The sequence below is a fragment of the Triplophysa rosa genome, linkage group LG5 (genome assembly GCF_024868665.1).
Source record: "Triplophysa rosa linkage group LG5, Trosa_1v2, whole genome shotgun sequence".
NCBI classification, from domain to species: Eukaryota; Metazoa; Chordata; class Actinopteri; order Cypriniformes; family Nemacheilidae; genus Triplophysa; species Triplophysa rosa.
Window position 1 is genome coordinate 25593715 of NC_079894.1, and position 17195 is coordinate 25610909.

The 17195-nt window shown below is 37.8% G+C and overlaps 2 protein-coding genes across 2 annotated transcripts; one reads left to right on the forward strand and one right to left on the reverse strand.

Moving 5' to 3' along the window:
- Positions 1 to 1921: 1921 nt before the first annotated feature.
- Positions 1922 to 8896, reverse strand: pnhd (pinhead). The gene is made up of 7 exons (XM_057333401.1): positions 8446 to 8896; positions 7384 to 7464; positions 6497 to 6627; positions 5987 to 6254; positions 5304 to 5485; positions 4594 to 4652; positions 1922 to 2280 (listed from the first exon to the last, which is right to left on the reverse strand). The coding sequence occupies exons 1-7, from the start codon at positions 8492 to 8494 to the stop codon at positions 2130 to 2132; spliced, it is 921 nt and encodes a 306-aa protein (XP_057189384.1). The 5' UTR covers positions 8495 to 8896; the 3' UTR covers positions 1922 to 2129.
- Positions 8897 to 12511: 3615 nt separating this feature from the next.
- Positions 12512 to 16377, forward strand: LOC130554813 (serine/threonine-protein kinase NIM1). Its single transcript, XM_057334685.1, has 4 exons — positions 12512 to 12569; positions 13098 to 13400; positions 14111 to 14379; positions 15616 to 16377. The coding sequence occupies exons 1-4, from the start codon at positions 12512 to 12514 to the stop codon at positions 16375 to 16377; spliced, it is 1392 nt and encodes a 463-aa protein (XP_057190668.1).
- Positions 16378 to 17195: the final 818 nt, after the last annotated feature.

Genomic DNA, 17195 nt, shown 5'->3' on the forward strand with positions numbered 1-17195 from the left:
GATCATTATCCCGCTTTTTACACGGCTACTTGACACATGAGAAAAAAAAACTGGACATGAAATGTGAATTTGAAATATTTTATTAGCTCATTTTAACCGAATGCAGACCTTCCGCGAGGAAAAGCCGTTTACTTTCGGTTTTAAGGTGAGAAACACGGGCGTAGCAAGCTTTTCTAAAGTGCGGGGGATGGATGTGGTTTGTTTGTTAACAATAAGAACGATGAATACAATGACAGAAGGGTACAAAAGGTATAACATACAAGATATAAAAAGCTTCCCATTTAAATGAGTGATACTAGAAAAGTATGAAAACACACTCGGTGCTAAGCTTGATAGTGACATGGGTCTGACAGGACTGTGACTGAGACTGCTAAATTTTGCTTACTTGCGCCTTGAAAAGGGGAGATATAATTTTTTTTTAAAAACGACCAAACAAAGCTTTTTCTCTGGTGGTATAAATAATGTAACAATTTACTGTTTTTAAACATTAAAATAATATACACTTTTCTTTCATAGTTCTTCAACAGGTATGCAAACAATGACATCATTTCTCACTTTTTTCTCCTCAACAGGTACAATCAAACACAACAGGTAAGTATCCACAAAACTATTCAGCTAATCAACAAACAATGCTCAAAATATCAAAATCAATTGCACTGGCAATAAATACATAAATACACTGCTTAACAATGACAATTTGTCCCTCCTCCTCGTCAATTCCCTGCCTTCTTCATCACAGTTACTTTATACATTGCATGCCTCATACATAACCGAATTTAGCTAGCTGCTGAACAGTATCCCAATTAGCAATTAGCATTAGTCTAAAAAACGAAATATAATACAGAAAACACTCGACATGTCAACAAAACATAAACAGAACATCTTCCCAAACACATATCAAGCTTATTTAAAAACCTCGAAAGCATAAACACTCATTCAAAGTACCTGGAAAAGGGAGATGTAAATAACCATAACCATAACCATAACCATAAGTTCCCGCCTCCTCTGCACGAGCTGACCGATAAATCTAACACACCAAGAGATGCGGGACTTAAGGCAGAACAGCCAATCATCAGCCGGTCACACTCAAAGCCAGTGTCATGTTTGAGAGGGAGGGGAGAGGAGGCAGCCGCAGCCAGCGCAGACACAGAGCGGCCAGAGAAATGGAGGAGCGACTGCTGTAAGGCGTTTGTGCAAAACTGCAGAAAAAGTGCGGGTGTTGAACCCTCTCAACGGGAAAAGTATCCCCCACGGGTGTGACGCCCCTGGTGAGAAACGATGTTCAAATGTCAAGAACAGGCGATTTGGTATAATCATTTGTAAATATAATGTCATACATGTTATTAAAAGACATATTTATATTTAGTTTGTCAAAAAAACCTGTCAAAATGATTTGCTGCATCCGGGTTACTGTGTGTTATTCGTTTTGAGTGGTTGTTATCTGGGAATAACGAACCTGCAGATGTCACGATTGGCCAATCAAAATCAAGCATTCCAACGAGCCGTGTAATAATAATAGTTAAAGTTCATATATTTGATATAATTTAAAAAAACTGGCCATTTGCAATATTAAAATAAAAAGTCTATATAGCTTTGAATTCTGATTACTGTAATAATGCTTATTGTTTGCTCTTATAACATAAAATCAATCAGTCAGTCTGTATGTCTGTCAGTCTATCTGTCTGTCTAATGACAATCATAATGTTTTATTCAGGATTACAGTATTCTGTCGGCCACTTTGCATATACGACACCTCTTTGTCATTTGCATAGCTTGCTAATGTCTAAACTCTAGGTTGATATGTAATGTGATTTAAACCCATGACATGATTTGGATGTGTAACATTCTTTATGCATGTCATCATGAAATCCTTTAATCCAAAGAGTGAAGACTGCAATCTACTTTTAAGTGTTGACGTAGATTTTATTTACAAATATTTTTTTACATAATATACATATATTACAGATGTGATGTTTGTCATCAGTGAACTGCATACCTGCAGCGTGCCTTTAAAATATCCTTAACTCATTCGCACCTCCCATAAAACCTTGACATTAGCGCCATGCAACATTGTGGAAAAAATTATCAAATTCTGAATTCATCGCAGTTTCCAGAAGTGGGCTCTGTGTTTAAGATTGACACAGACAGGAGGTGATGGCCAGGACGGTGCGGATTTGACCATGTTGACTGAGGAAAGTGTGACTCTCGTAGTCTTGTGGAACACAAGTGTTTCCTCGACCTTCAGCCCGAAGCAAACACTCCCCCGAGTGAGATGCACTTCTGCAACAACAAAAAACAGAGTTAGTGAGCACATTCACACAACACAGATCACACACACAATACATACAGCTACATTTATTTACGCATTAAGCAGACACTTTCATGTAAAGCAATTGTTTTGGGGTATGTGTGTTCCGTGGGGTATTTTATTCAATATTTAAAGATGCACCAAGTATGCATGTCAGTGTAAGAATTTAAAGCTAAAGAAATGGAAAATTCTAATGGTTTTCTGTGTGTAATAGTATTTCGGTTTAGGTCTCTTGCCAACATTGCCTTTGGCCTGCTTAGCTGGTATGTAAAAGACTCCTAAAATTCAATAATAATACGAATCTGACTCTATAGACACTGTTGGACTTGAACAAAAGTTGAACTGACTTGAGCGCTACAGTAAAGCTGACATTATCTTATACTGTCTTTTGAAAAGCTGAGAATGCAAAAATTGTCCATTTATACTGAACTATTTACACTACAAAACATACTGGTATAACCCAAGAGACCACAAAAAACAATGTGATTCAATTAAATGAACTTTTCATGAGAGAAATTTACTGCAAAACTGTTCTGAATCAATCTTTTGTATAAAGCTCTATGTAAGTAAATAAGAAAATGTCACCAAAAAACATCTTTGCAAAAATATATTATAAACCTGTAGTGTACATTTAAAAAAGTAAACATTACGATCATCGTAAATAATGTTTTCATATTTAATGTTTTTCTCCCGTATACTGAAAATTCACTTTTTAACTACATCTGTTTTAAATATTTTATTTTCTGTTGTCAAAATGCGCAAATACATTTCTCAATAGTGAAAACAACAGCTGTGTTATAATATAAAATAGCATTATTTCGCACATGCAAGTGAGTTCTTTACTTTTCTCAATTTCATGACTTTTTGCAGCTATTTACAATACTGTGCAAATGTTAGTATTTTTACCCCCCCCCAATTTTTTTTATTTTAAACCAGTTATTTACATCTTTTGATGTAGTGTGTCAGTAGTAAATTTCAGGGCCGTTGAAAAAAAGAGTTACGACACTCGATCTCGCCGGCATGTAGTCACGTGGTTCACAGAGCGAACAATAGTTCCAAACAAATCCGTGCAGTCAACCTATTTAAATGGATTTTAGCAGGACAGACAACAGCAACTATATTTGCATACATTTTGCTAAATATATTAGCACATTGTGTACACTGAACACTACGTTGACTACATTTATAGCAGCATTTTGTCTGGGGAGTAATATGAATATAAGATCTATAGCCCTATTCAGATGGTAATTGTTTCTCATAAGGACGTCTGTAAAAATAAATCTGCATGGCTCCTTGGTGATAAAACTCATGCATTCGGATGAACATAAATTCACAGTGGAGGTGTGAGTTTATAATCCTGTGAACCCGGAAAACGGTTCTCACATGATCAGTCACATGACAATTTGCACGTATTTCATCATTATAATGGAATAAAATCGATATTTTAAAATGCCAATATCGAATGTTTTCATGTTTTTTCTTGTCTTCTTACTGTTCTTATCATTTCCCTCTCTGTGTAGTGTCTGTGTCCTGATCTAGCGGTCAAGTTAGCTAGAACCCATGTGAACTTGTGTGTGTGTGTATGTTGTTTAGACAGAGTCTTACAGGGATACTTCACCCAAAAATTCTGTCATCGTTTACTCACCTTCGAGTTCTGTATAAATGTCTTTGTTCTGATGAACACAGAGAAAGATAGTTGTTAGAATGCTTATAACCAAACAGATTTCGCCCCCCATTGACTCCCATAGTAGGAAAAATTACTTTATCTTTTTTTTTGTTCTGTTGAACACAAAAGAAGACATTTTGAAGAATGTAGGAAAGCAAATAGTTCTGGGGCACTGTAATTTTTCCTACTATGGTAGTCAATGGGGGGAAAAAGTTGTCTGGTTATAAGCATTCGTCCATTTACGTTTACATTTAGTCATTTAGCAGACGCTTTTATCCAAAGGGACTTACAAATGAGGTGAACAAAGAACCAATTGGAACAACATAAGGACAACAAAAAGCATAAGTGCAATAAAACTGGTCTCATACAGCCTACCACAGTATTCTTCCAAATATCCTCCTCTGTGTTCATCAGAACAAAGACATTTATACAGATTTGGAACAACTCGAATGTGAGTAAATGATGATAGAAGTTTCATTTTTGGGTGAAGTATCCCTTTAAGCGTCGAAGCAAAGTGTGTTGTGTTTTAGTGCGCACTATAAAGGGCGTGTGTGTTTGTTTGTTTGATTGATTTTGTGTTTGCTTAGCTGTGTGTAGGCTTGGATGTTTCGTAGTGTACCTGAGAAGGCAGCAATTCCCTGCGGTGCAGCTTCCCAAACATCTGCCCACATCTATTTCCTGTAGGAACATTAGCAACACAAGAGAAAGAGGCCATCAGTTCACCGCCTGCTGTTAATGCGGGACGGCCATTTAACATGCTAAGTGCTTTGATTTGACACCTGCAGGGACCATTTGTGGCTTCCTCGCACCTTCTGCCAGCACTGCGACAGACACCACACATGTCTTCAATAAGCAAGACGCCAGCTTTATTAATTTACTTCGCTGTGTGAAGACGGCCTAATCGTATTATGCAAGAACTGAATAAGTACGGAAATACTTGCAAATGTATTGCAAAACTAACTTTTATAGCGTCAACCAATGAGATAAAGCAGCTGCTCAATGTTAAACACCTTATGACAAACGCACAGTTCGCACATGTCATTGGATCAGAATGTGGATTGGATGTGAGGAGGGAAGTGAATCGTTGTGATCCTCTTTGTGTTCAGCTAATGGGGGAAATGACTGATTTCCTCTAACCAGCAGCAGTTACTGGTGTGACATTTCCCTGCATTGGAGGACTTACAATCCCCTCCAAAAATGGAATTGAATCTTTATAACACAAATGTAATGTCAGCAAGAATGTCGTCTTCGATTTTGTCATGCAAAAAAGGATTCAATTTGCAAATCAAACAGTGTATGCGTCATGGTCATTTGTGTTGGTTTACTCACCCTGAGACTTTCCACTTTGACTCCGTCATCGCTGTACGTGGTCTCGTAGTGATACTCAACATATGGGATTCTGTAGCAGCCCTCCATCAGTTTACATTGAGCTACAGTCTGAATCAATTCCACTTTGTTTGGAGTTTCAATGAGGGTGGAATCAAACTTTGTGGGAACGCATGAAAATCCCTCTGAGAAATGAAACGGGTGTACAGCTATGATGGGGCTCATTTATTCATCGCAAACATTATTTACTTAAAAAAACTGTGATCTTCATTATCATTCCTTAATTTGTCATCATCATTTATCTTTCAAATTGTTGTAACGTCCAAGTGTCCAGAATAATGTTTTAAAGATACATATATTCTGTATCTATTACACACATTGAAATTCTAACACTAAACTGGACACGTTCTTCCGATTGACAACCACAAAGTGTTTAGTTTTTTTGTTACAAAAATTCACATTTTTGTAACTTTTTTTGTGTGAAAACCTTTGCTTGAAAAATGTGCTTTAACACTTCAAATTCCACTTTTTATTTAATATTTTGTTCAATAGTGTGATGACATTCATTCATTAATTTTTTTTAAATAAGCTTTCAAATACCTTCTTGGGGTCACTGTATTTAATGAAAATATTGGAATATGAACATTTCTTTTGTTAATTTGGTTTCTTTTTCTCCACGTTCTTACCTGGTGCTCCTTTCACTCCCACACACTTGCCAGCGTCTATAACTGTCTCATACGGCGTCTCTGAGTAGTATGTTTTTAATGCCGGTGCTCGTACACACTGAATCATTCTGGCTTCACAGTGGCAGTCCTGAATGATCTCGACCTCACGCAGACCTTCATACAGCATCACTCTGTCCACACGGACACCGGCAGACTCACAGGTGGAGCTCAGACCACAGGACAGGTCTGCTGCCCCTGAGAATGATGACGATGGCTCCAGCCGTCTCATCTATGATAGTGAGAGAAAGAGATGAATCTATGCTTCTAATATATCAGAATTACCCTTCATTGTAAATATGCGAGTAAAAAAAGACAAACAAATATAGGACTGCCTTCATAATGAACATATTTATCTCAAATGAATAAAGAGTAGTAAAATAGTAATACAGAGCTACATGAAAGCGAACACGTTATTTATTTTGACAGATGAGATATGTCTCCCTCGTGTGGTCAGCTGTGGAATCGCTTTACCTTCTTGTTCCTCAGGTAATCCAGCATTGAGGAAAATTTGGAGGCCCGAAGACTCGTGTCAAATGATGCTGACTGACCACAATGCGATTTACACAGGCCAACATCCACATTCACAGGACTGCCTGAAATATCTGTGACGTTACAGGAAAGGTTAAGTCATAAAATGAAAACAAACAAACACCGATCAGGTTTCCTGATTTTTCTCAAGAAAAATATTATTACATGAAATTATTATTTACAAAAAAGGAAAATATACTTTTTAATAAAACAATTGTGATGGTATAACTACTGCTTGATTTAGGAGCATCACAAACATGACTTACTATCAGAAACTTGTACAGTGATCCAAAAGTTAATCATTAATTTAAAATTTAACATTTGTCAAATACCAAATTGTTCCTTAGTGACTGTCAGTGTTGTGGTTGTTTAGTATAAAGCTAACATCTAAAGTTACAGGCTGACTTTTTTTAATAGTTATATTATTAACATTTAAAATCATTGTTGTAACACGGTGTGTCTGATTTTATTAGATAAAAAATTTTTAAATCCTCTCTCATTTGTAAGTCACGTTGGATAACACCGTCTGCTAAATTAAGAAAGGAATCGTGATTGTAAAGAAAAATGAAGATTTCATTTGAAAAATAGATAACTCTGTTTAAGAAAAACATGTTTTTTGCTGTGCATTCCCAGTAATATCAATCAAACTGCAGTTGGGCTGTTTTGAATAATTACAGCTAACTAACACAATAAAACACAATAAAAACTTGATAACACAATACAACATGATTTATGAAAATGAATAAAAATTGAGTTTCTGCTTTTGCTAGTGAACTCTAAATTATTTCGCGATCAGCTCCATGCGCGGCCGATGAGGGCGACCAACTCACCTCTGCCGATGTAGATCACGTGACTCTGGCGTCTGCAGCACGCGCGCTCTGTGAACAGGTTTCTGTCTACAGCAGCTGAATCTAAACCACACACAAAATACGCGTAAAATCAACCATGTTTGTTATATTAAAAGTGTAACGTCCATGTTGTATAATCAAAGTTAGTGATTTTTTTGTGTTTTATTTGTAGTAGTATTTGTGTTCATTTTCATAAAGGGGCAGCTCACCCCAAAAATAAACATTCTGTCATCATTTACTCACCCTCGAGTTGTTCCAAATCTGTATAATTTTTTTGTTCTGATGAACACAGAGAAATATATTTGGACGGATGCTTGTAGCCAAACAGTTCTTGGACCCCATTGACTAATAGAAGGAAAAATGGCAATGGCGGTCAAAAGTAAGCCAGAACTGTTTGCTTTCCTACATTCTTCAAAACATCTTCTTTCAAAGAAATGTATACAGATTTGAAACAACTTGAGGGCGAGTAAATTAAAACAAAATTTTCATTTTTTTGTGTGAACTGTTCCTTCAAAGGAAACGTTTTTCCTTTAACACATCGTTGAGATAACACATATTAGATGGCACTATACTCACAGTACTGAATATACACCATTTAAAGGTATTTCCAAAGTAGTGTGGCCCATGGAATCATGGATCTCCAACCAACCCACAAATAAAATAATTAAATGAAAACATGGTATTCCATATCGTAAATACCCCAGACAACACAGAAATTTGATTTCATGTTGAATTAGCAATTATCTTTGCTATCTGGGTATATCATATGATATTCCACATGATGAAGAGCCACAAGGCTCGAAATGTCACCTGTGGTGGGAACATGCAATAAAGTATGTTCTTTTTTGAGACTGTGGTGTTCTAACTTTTCTTTTTTTCTAGTTTTAACCATACCCAAGAATAATTCAACCCTCTCTCTCTGTGAAACCAAAATGCATCAGTCACATTTCCAGTGACACTCACATATCTCATAGTGAGTTAACATCAGTCAAGTACATGAAGTTTACGCAGATCATGAGGAAATAATCAATCATCAATACTCACAGATCTGATGGACGGCGCCGAGCAGAAGAAACAGTGGCAGTAAATCCATAGTAATGTTATCCGGTGTCTCTCTCTCACATACACACACCTCTTCACTTTCTGCTGTGACTTCTGCCGTTTCTCAGGGTTTTTATATGGATCTCCTCTTCAGGTTAAATGCTGGCGCTCGGTGTCAAATGAATGGGAGAGAACTAATCAAATTTCCATCACTCTAATGCCTGCTGTTAGGTGACGTGAACATCAAAGGGAACGTCTTGTGTTTGACGGTGAGATCTGTGCCCATCCTTTCACTAATTAAGTACTTAAGGGACTTTGAGCCAGTAAGCGGCACTCGTTCAAAGGTATTAATCATCTTTTATCTCAGGGGGAAGGTGTTTAGCACCTCCGCTTAAAACAAAACGGGCTCAAAGCACGTAAACGTGCCCGGCGTGGGAGCCCAGCCCCCCGGAGAGAGCAGCCGACCCTTTGTGTTTATTCAACATCACGACAAATGGTGCCTTTAAATGTGGAAGACAGAAGCTCTTCTCTCTTTCACTGAGAATGCTCACGATTACTGAAGATAATATGAAGACACATTTTTTTTTGACGTCTAACTATTGAGAATATGCACTGTGAGATGAGTTTCTATGTTTTGATGTCTTCTCCGTCCAGAGCCATTTTCACTTCGCTCATTATAATCACAAACACACATGATGACTGTGATACCATCACTATTTAATCCGCTAATCTGCTCAAGCAAACGTCTAACATCAATCACGGTTATATATTTCTCGAGCGTGTTGTTTCTGAAAGCATTGTGGATGGATTCGTTCCTGGACACACAATGGAATGACGGGAGCCATTTTTCCATGATAAAAGCGTTCTGGGAGTCTGGGGCCCTTCTCCACATGAAGCATGTGAATTCAGTGAACATTTTAAAGAGCGAAATAATGAGAACAGAAAAGATGGAGGGAATGAACGAAAATTTCAGAGGCCCATCGGTCACCTCAGAGATAAAAGAATGAAATGAAAGAATGTTAATTCCAATAAAAATTGTAAATAGTAAAGGGAATTTAAAACCAGACATTTTACCATTAAAGGTACAGTTCACCCAAAAATGATGAATTTCTGTCATCATTTACTCACCCTTAGATTGTTCCAAATCTGTATACATTACTTTGTTCTGCTAAACACAAAGGAAGGTATTTGTAAGAATTTGAGTAACCAATCAGATCTCATCCTCCATTGACTCCCATAGTATTTATTCTACCTACTATTGCAGTAAATGGGGGATGAGATCTGTTTGGTTATTGACATTCTTCCAAATATCTTTCTTTGTGTTCAACAGAACAAAGAAATTTACAGATTTGGAACAATCTGAGAGTGAGTAAATGATGACAAAATTTTCATTTTTGGGTGAACTGTCCCTTCAAACTGTGTTATGGTAATATGTTAAATATGTGTGATATGTGAAATGTCAATCAAGGCAATTTTAAGGCAACAGACTTTTCAAGATAATGAGCACATATCTATGCGATTTTGCACACCACAACTGCGGTGTTCAAAGATCGAGCCCAAATCTTAAAATTAAAAAACGTGTCATGTCTGATAATAAATAAGGTCACATACAGTGTTAGATCTGATTAGATTCATATTAAAAATGTTAAAGTGCTCTTTGAAACATATTTAAACAAACAAATCAAAAAATATATTTTGTTAAAGTGTGTGCTGCCTTCACACAAACCTCGAGTATAATGCACAAACCCTAAAATAAGATTTTGTCATGAGTAAACTGCTGAAATAAAACACATCTACCTTCTGTGACTCCCTCAGTGTCAGCAGAAAGACGTGAATCTACTCTGAGACAGAGAGACGGTTATGAGACAGAGCGAGACCTCCTGCTTTCTGTGATGTCACATGTCTGGTCCTGATGCAGATTTATCCTTGGTTTATCCTTCAGCCTGAGGAGCACAAGAAAAAATATCTATTACCCAATTACAAGAAAAGCAGGTGATGATGTCCAACTTTGGAAAACTGACGTATTTACTCTATAGTCAAATATATTATTAAAGATGTATTGAAAAGTGTTGTGAAGTTGTGCTTGAGTGTAAACTGAAGCTCAACTTTGAGAAAAATTTAAACATGTTTGGCCAAAAATGTCACATAGCAACACATTAGCGAAACTTACAGACCTAGCAAACAACAAGAACACCCTGTCAAGGTCCCAACGTCTTGTTTATGAAATTCTAGTCGTGTGGTGGGATCGGGGCAGAGTCCTTGGGTTTTATGTGGGAAGGCCATGAGATGTTTATGTTTTTACCTCTCATGTGTTTTTCCAGTGTCTCGTCTCTGTTCCCGCCATCTCGTTTCCTCGTTATCCTTCCCAAAGTGTTTGATTACCCACACCTGCCCCGTGTCGTTATCCCTGTTTGTCTTCCCTTTAAATACCCTCTTGTTTCTTTGTCTTGTGCTCGTGGATTGTATTGTGTATGTGTTCATGCCGTCGCCCGTGGTCCTGTGTCCTGCATAGTTTGAGAGCTGTGAGTTTTGTGTTTTTGCGTTAGTTTTATCCTGCCTTGTTTTATTTTAAGACGTTGTGTCGAGTTCCTTGAGTTTAGTTATGTCTTGTTTTCATTTTGCCCCCTCGTGGGAAGTCTTTTGTTTTATATATTTCTGAGTTCCGTTTTCCCCATTGAGGGTGTTTTGTTTCTGTTAAATAAATATATCTGTTAACCCCTTCACTGCCGTTGCCTGCGCTTGGGTTCTTCACCACCAGTCTTGACACACCCTAGCTACTATCGCAGGGAATACCCCACGGTAAACCCAAATGCTCAAAATAATCAAGCAGATTAAGTAACGTAAACTTAATTTTATGGAAAAGTTCTACTCACTTAAATATTTTAAGTTCCTAAAAAACATTTTTACATTTGAGTAAAGTATAATGATTATTTTTTATTAACTTGAAGTTTAAAGTAAAACAAATCAATTTACTTAATTTAAAGAAGCAAATTCAACACAATTGGTCGAGAAGGATTTCCAATTCCCAGCATGCTTTGCGTCATACTGTATTAGGAGAGTAACTTTTTAAATGATTATTTTGTGTGCTTTTCCGTAAAGTTAATGTTCACTTATCTTGGATATTTAGAAGAGTTTGACATATTTTTCAGTTTTCTGGTTATCATTGTTTAGAAGAGTAGTGCATGTGCTAAGGCTGTGTGGGAGGCTATATGTAACCCGGCTGTAACATGCGTTATGTCACCAGTAAGTAATGACTTTGCTTATGCCAGTTCTGAGACCAGTCTTATCTTGCTCAGTTTGGGGTGCATCAAGGTATTTGAGCATATTAAGACTAAGAAATGTGTAAATTAAAGAAACTGGGAAAATTGAGTTAACTTAAGTCTTAGCACGTGTGATTTAAATATTTCATTCCACATTCTCATGAAATGAAGTAGGCAGAACTGAAAAAAGTACACAAAGATCTATGTTAAGAACTTCAATTTAACAGTAATCAAAAAAGTTCTGCTTACTTAAACCAAGAACCTCTAAAACTCAAAAAATTTGAGGCAACGAGTTGCCTTCATTTTTTTGAGGACTGGCAATTTATCCGGGTTTACAGTGCAGCATCATGGCTTTCTTTGGGAAATGTGGAAGTTTGCAAATGATAGCGCTCATGTACAATCAATAATACAATATTGTAAAGCGATAAAAACGGAATTCATGTTCCAGACACAAAGTACACGTGCTCTTGAGCGGCTGTAATCTGACGGCTGTGTTGTCTGTGGCAGACAGTAGAGGTCAGGTGTGAGTCACCTGTCTGGAGGTCAGTAATCTGTGTGCTACTGGATTACACAGACACAGTCCAGCAGACCGGACAGCTCGGGTGTGACTGAACAGGTGTGTGACAGAGAAACACTGCTGTATCACACAACACCAAGAACTTCACTCAAACATTATTATCGCCTCCCAAAGAGTTTGCGCTGCCCTGAACTCTACATGTGCAGTTTAAGTGATCTGGAGACACACACTCGACTGGACATATCTGACATCCTGAGGACAAACTGGAAGACAGAAGAGGATGCTTTTAAGTATGAATCCTGCCGTTCTGCCTATAATAACTCACGAGGATGGAAGAAGTCACGTTCTCTGTGAGTATGGAAGTACACCTTTACCAGAATTTGAATTTCAAATGAAATTCAGAATTTTAACACTGGTGTGGTGTTTAAGTCATTGGGACCCGTTCTGAATATTTAGCCTACTAAAAAATCAACCTCAGACATTTATATTGGTTCAAGATAAACATGTTTTTCACCTATTTCATAGGTTCGTTTTGTACAAAAAGTGAGTAGCACCTTTTTTCATTCATTTGTGAAGAGGTAAAGGCCAAATATTTACAATTTGTACGGTCTATGATGCTTGTATTTGTAAACATCTGTAAAGTGTTTTTACTTACATAAACCATACAAGAGTTAACGGCACTATGAAATGAAACATTTCTCATATATAATGTGAGAACGAATGATCTGACGATGCTATCCACAACTATGTTGAAGTGTGTTGAGTGTATTTGTCCAAAGAAACTTAAATAGAACCCTCTTTTAGTAGAACTTCAGAATGATATTAAAGAGGTCTTCTGAACAAAACAGATGTTAAAAAGCCTTTGTTTCTCTGTACAGGGCAGGTGGCACAGCAGACGATGCCCTCTCATCATATAGAGGTCTTCTCTCAGTCAGCCGCGCAGAAATTGAGCAAAACAACAGACGAGAGAAAGAAAAGCGGCCGTTCACTGGACAGAAAACCTGCAGAGGTCAGCGTGAAGCAGACGCCCTTTGAGAAAGCTGTCTATGACCTCACACACAACCAAAAGCTTGTTGATGACCTCACCTTTGGCAGACGGATCGGGTTTTACGAACTTCGTGGGGAAATTGGCAGCGGAAACTTCTCTCAGGTCAAACTGGGCATTCATGACCTGACCAAAGGTGAGAAGCATTTTAAAACATTGTATTTGAACATTAAATATGTGTGAACCACAAACTTAAACATTTTATATTTTATTACAAAATTGCCTGTACTATCTTCTTTCAAAATAAATATTCCTTAATTTTATATTATATCATATAATCATATACTTTAATATTTATGTAATGCAATAACATTGTTTTTAGTCATTTTTAATATTACATGTCCTGCTTGTCAAATACTTAGTGTGTCTCCATCGAGTATGGAACAGTATGTCGGTACGGGGGGGGAGTCAGATGTAGGTTAATCCTGGACAAGATTATTGATAATCTCAGTCACGAGACCCCTCCAATTCCTTGATATTTCATAAAATGATGTTATCACGCTGTAAATACAAGAATTATATCATGCTAAATTATTTTTTGATTAACATATACATTTCTAAACTAAAACTCATTTTCGTGGCCTATCCAAGTAAAAAATATTAAGGTGATGAAATCACTTTACGATGACAAAGAAAAAATTATAAAAGAACACGTGCTGTCATGTGACATGAAAACCATTAAACAGGAAATGACATCACAGAGGACAAATGTATGTAGTCCCACATTACGGTGTGTCAAGGCCTACCAGTATCTATGAATATGACATAATTTAGATATATTTGGATCATTTTAGACATTCCCATGTGCCCCATTTAAAATGAACATTTCTCTTTCTTTTCCTCAAGAAAAAGTCGCCATCAAAATCCTGGACAAGATGCGTTTGGACCAGCATTCCCAGAAGTTGTTCTCGTCTGAGATCTGCTGCATGGAGAGACTGTCCCATCCAAACATTGTGCATCTGTTTGAGGTTGTGGAGACATTTCGAAGGCTTTATCTAGTGATGGAGTACGCCCCCGGAGGAGAGCTGTTCTCCAGGATTGCCACCAGAGGGCGACTGTCTGATATAGAGAGCAAACTAGTGTTCTCACAGATACTGTCTGCTGTTAAACACATGGTGAGTACATATGAAGTGACCTCTGTTTATCATCCCTGAAATACCAATTCATATAACATACTAACTTAATATTGTCAAAATAATACATTTATAAAATGGCAGGCGAACTACACAATGAGTCAAAAAGAGAAAAAAAAGACAAATAGAAATAAAATAAAGGATTAGGTGGATTGTGTTGTGGGAAACTGTGTTTATTGCACATTTAACAGATAGTAGTGTTGTAGTCAAGACCACCTAAACCTAGACCAAGTCATAACCAAGACCAAAGCCGGGCGAAACCGAGTCAAGACCAGAGTGTTGAGACAAAGACCAAGGCAGAACTAGACCCACCAAGACCAAGGCAGGGCAAGAGCAAGTCTAGATCAAAATCAGACCAGCACTTCTCAAATTCATCTGAAAAATCCATTTAACCCCAACAGATCATACTAAAATAAAAATATAAAAATGACAAAGTCCATGCAAATGTGAAAACTATTTTTAGAAGTAAGAAACTTAATTAACTTTAATTACATTTCAATTTGAATATTAACTTGTTTATAGAACATTTGCAAAGAATCAATTTTAAAGTCGGCATGAAATTAAAAATGTCAATTCAAATTGATCTACACAGTGTTGCATCATTTATTGTAAATTACTTATCCCATGTACCATAAAATCTTGGACGAGAACCACTAACTAGATCACTGAAGATGGGTCGTGGATGTGCCTTCAACATGACAAAGACCCAAAACATATAGCCAAGACAACCAAAGAGTGGCTTAAGGAGAAGCACATGAAATGTCCTAGCCAGTCTCTAGACCCTAGTCCTATAGAACATCTGTGAAGGAGGCTAAAACTCCAATTAAAGAAACCTTAGAAACCGTAAAGATTTACAGAGGACTAAATGTATCCTGACACATGTGCAAACCTGGTGACAAACTATCAGAAATGTCTTACCTCTGTGCTTGCCAACAAGGGTTTCTCCACCAAGTACAAAGTTATGTTTTGCCCGGGGATCAAATACTTATTTCACTGACTGAAATGCAAATCAATTTATAACCTTTATATAATACCTTTTACCCTGATTTTTTAAAATATTCTGTCTCTATCAGTTAAAATAAACCTACCATAAAAATTATAGACCCTTCATTTCTTTGTAAGCAGGCAAACTTACAAAATCAGCAGGGGATCAAATAATTATTTCCCTCACTGTATGTTACTATCTAAAATGCTATTTTCTCTTTTCACGCCCTTTAGCACGACAACAACATCATCCACCGGGACCTGAAAGCTGAAAACATCTCCTACACCACCACCTACTGCATCAAAGTGGGTGACTTTGGTTTCAGTACTGAATGCAATCCCAGTGACCACCTCACAACATTCTGTGGCTCTCCACCCTACGCCGCCCCAGAGCTCTTTAGAGACAAGAGTTACATTGGGCCGCTGGTGGACATCTGGGCTCTGGGTGTCCTGCTGTACTTCATGACGACAGCCACGTTCCCCTTTAACGGTTCTAGCCTCAAACGACTGAGGTTCTGTATTCTCAGGGGTTCTTACTCCATCCCAGCGTACATCCCAGATGCCTGCCAGCAGGTTATTAAGGGGGCGCTGAGGCTTGTGCCTCAGCGTCGTGTATCTCTGGCACAGGTCATGTCTAGCCCTTGGCTGCAGGGTATCGAGTACCCGCGGCCTTACACACCTGCCCTACCAACAGCATCACACCTGGTCGATTCTTCACGGACGCTCTCTGTGGATGAGCAGTCGGTTAAGAAGGCATTGGAGACGCTGGGCATTACCGAGGCTCACCTGAGGAACAATGTGGTGTTGGAGTGCCGCAGTCCCTTGACCGGGGTTTACCGCATTCTTCTGCATCGCATTCAAAGGACAAGATCCATAGAGGCAGCTGGATACACGGTGCTCTACCCCGCCAACACCCGACCCAGAAGACGGCGCTGGTCACATCCTACAACCGTTCCAAAGAAACACGACGAGTCAGCTGTATGTTCCATCCTATAGACACAACAGACAAATGTTACACTACAGCCTAAATGAGCTGTTTTAACATGAAATATACTCATATCTAAATATCAAATCTGTTTTTATTATACATTTATATAATGCCCTAAAAATGTAAAATGTTGTATGAATGCTAGTTCTTGAATCTTGGTTCCAAAATCAATCAAACTGAGCAAAATCAGAACTTTGACAGAGTATCATTCTTAAGATTTAAGTTGGGACGAAACTTTATTTATGTGCACCTACTCCAACATGAAAAAACAACACTGTAACATTCGGATAGTCTCGCGTAGTCAACTAAGCTTTCGCCGCTTTCTTTGGCCAAGGCCCGCCCAAGAGGCCATATGACTCACAGGTAAAGCAACCAATCAAGTTTCGTTTTGTGCCGCGTCATGTTTAGAGGCGTGGAAATGTCCCCGCAGTAATAGACCGGTCTACATTCACGACCGTCAAAAGTTAACAGCAACAACAATGATTATAAGTTTATAATCATAAACTTAAAGATAAAGAAATCCTGTGAAATTCAACCAATCAGATGACGACTTTGCACGTGCTGCTGAAGTGTTTCCAGAAAAGTGTGCCTTGTGCATCAGACGTTTAGCCAACGGTCCGTGGGAGTGACGTCTGAGGCTGAGACTAGCATTCGGTTACTGTTTTTCAATCTAACCCTAACCTTACCGAATTAAATGTTAACACTACAGTATTTACAATTTATCAGTATTTAAAGTTCATAGTTAATACTACAGACTACTATAATATACATTACCAAAGTGCAAAAAGTACTATAATATAGCTACGCTACAATTTACAATATTTTA

Coding starts and splice junctions, on each gene's coding strand:
- pnhd (XM_057333401.1), bottom strand. CDS start 8,494: ATGGATTTACTGCCACTGTTTCTTCTGCTCGGCGCCGTCCATCAGATC. Junction 7,465..8,445: donor CGGCGCCGTCCATCAGATCT/GTGAGTATTGAT, acceptor TGTGTGGTTTAG/ATTCAGCTGCTGTAGACAGA. Junction 6,628..7,383: donor CGTGATCTACATCGGCAGAG/GTGAGTTGGTCG, acceptor GTAACGTCACAG/ATATTTCAGGCAGTCCTGTG.
- LOC130554813 (XM_057334685.1), top strand. CDS start 12,512: ATGAATCCTGCCGTTCTGCCTATAATAACTCACGAGGATGGAAGAAGT. Junction 13,401..14,110: donor CATTCATGACCTGACCAAAG/GTGAGAAGCATT, acceptor CTTTTCCTCAAG/AAAAAGTCGCCATCAAAATC. Junction 14,380..15,615: donor TGTCTGCTGTTAAACACATG/GTGAGTACATAT, acceptor CACGCCCTTTAG/CACGACAACAACATCATCCA.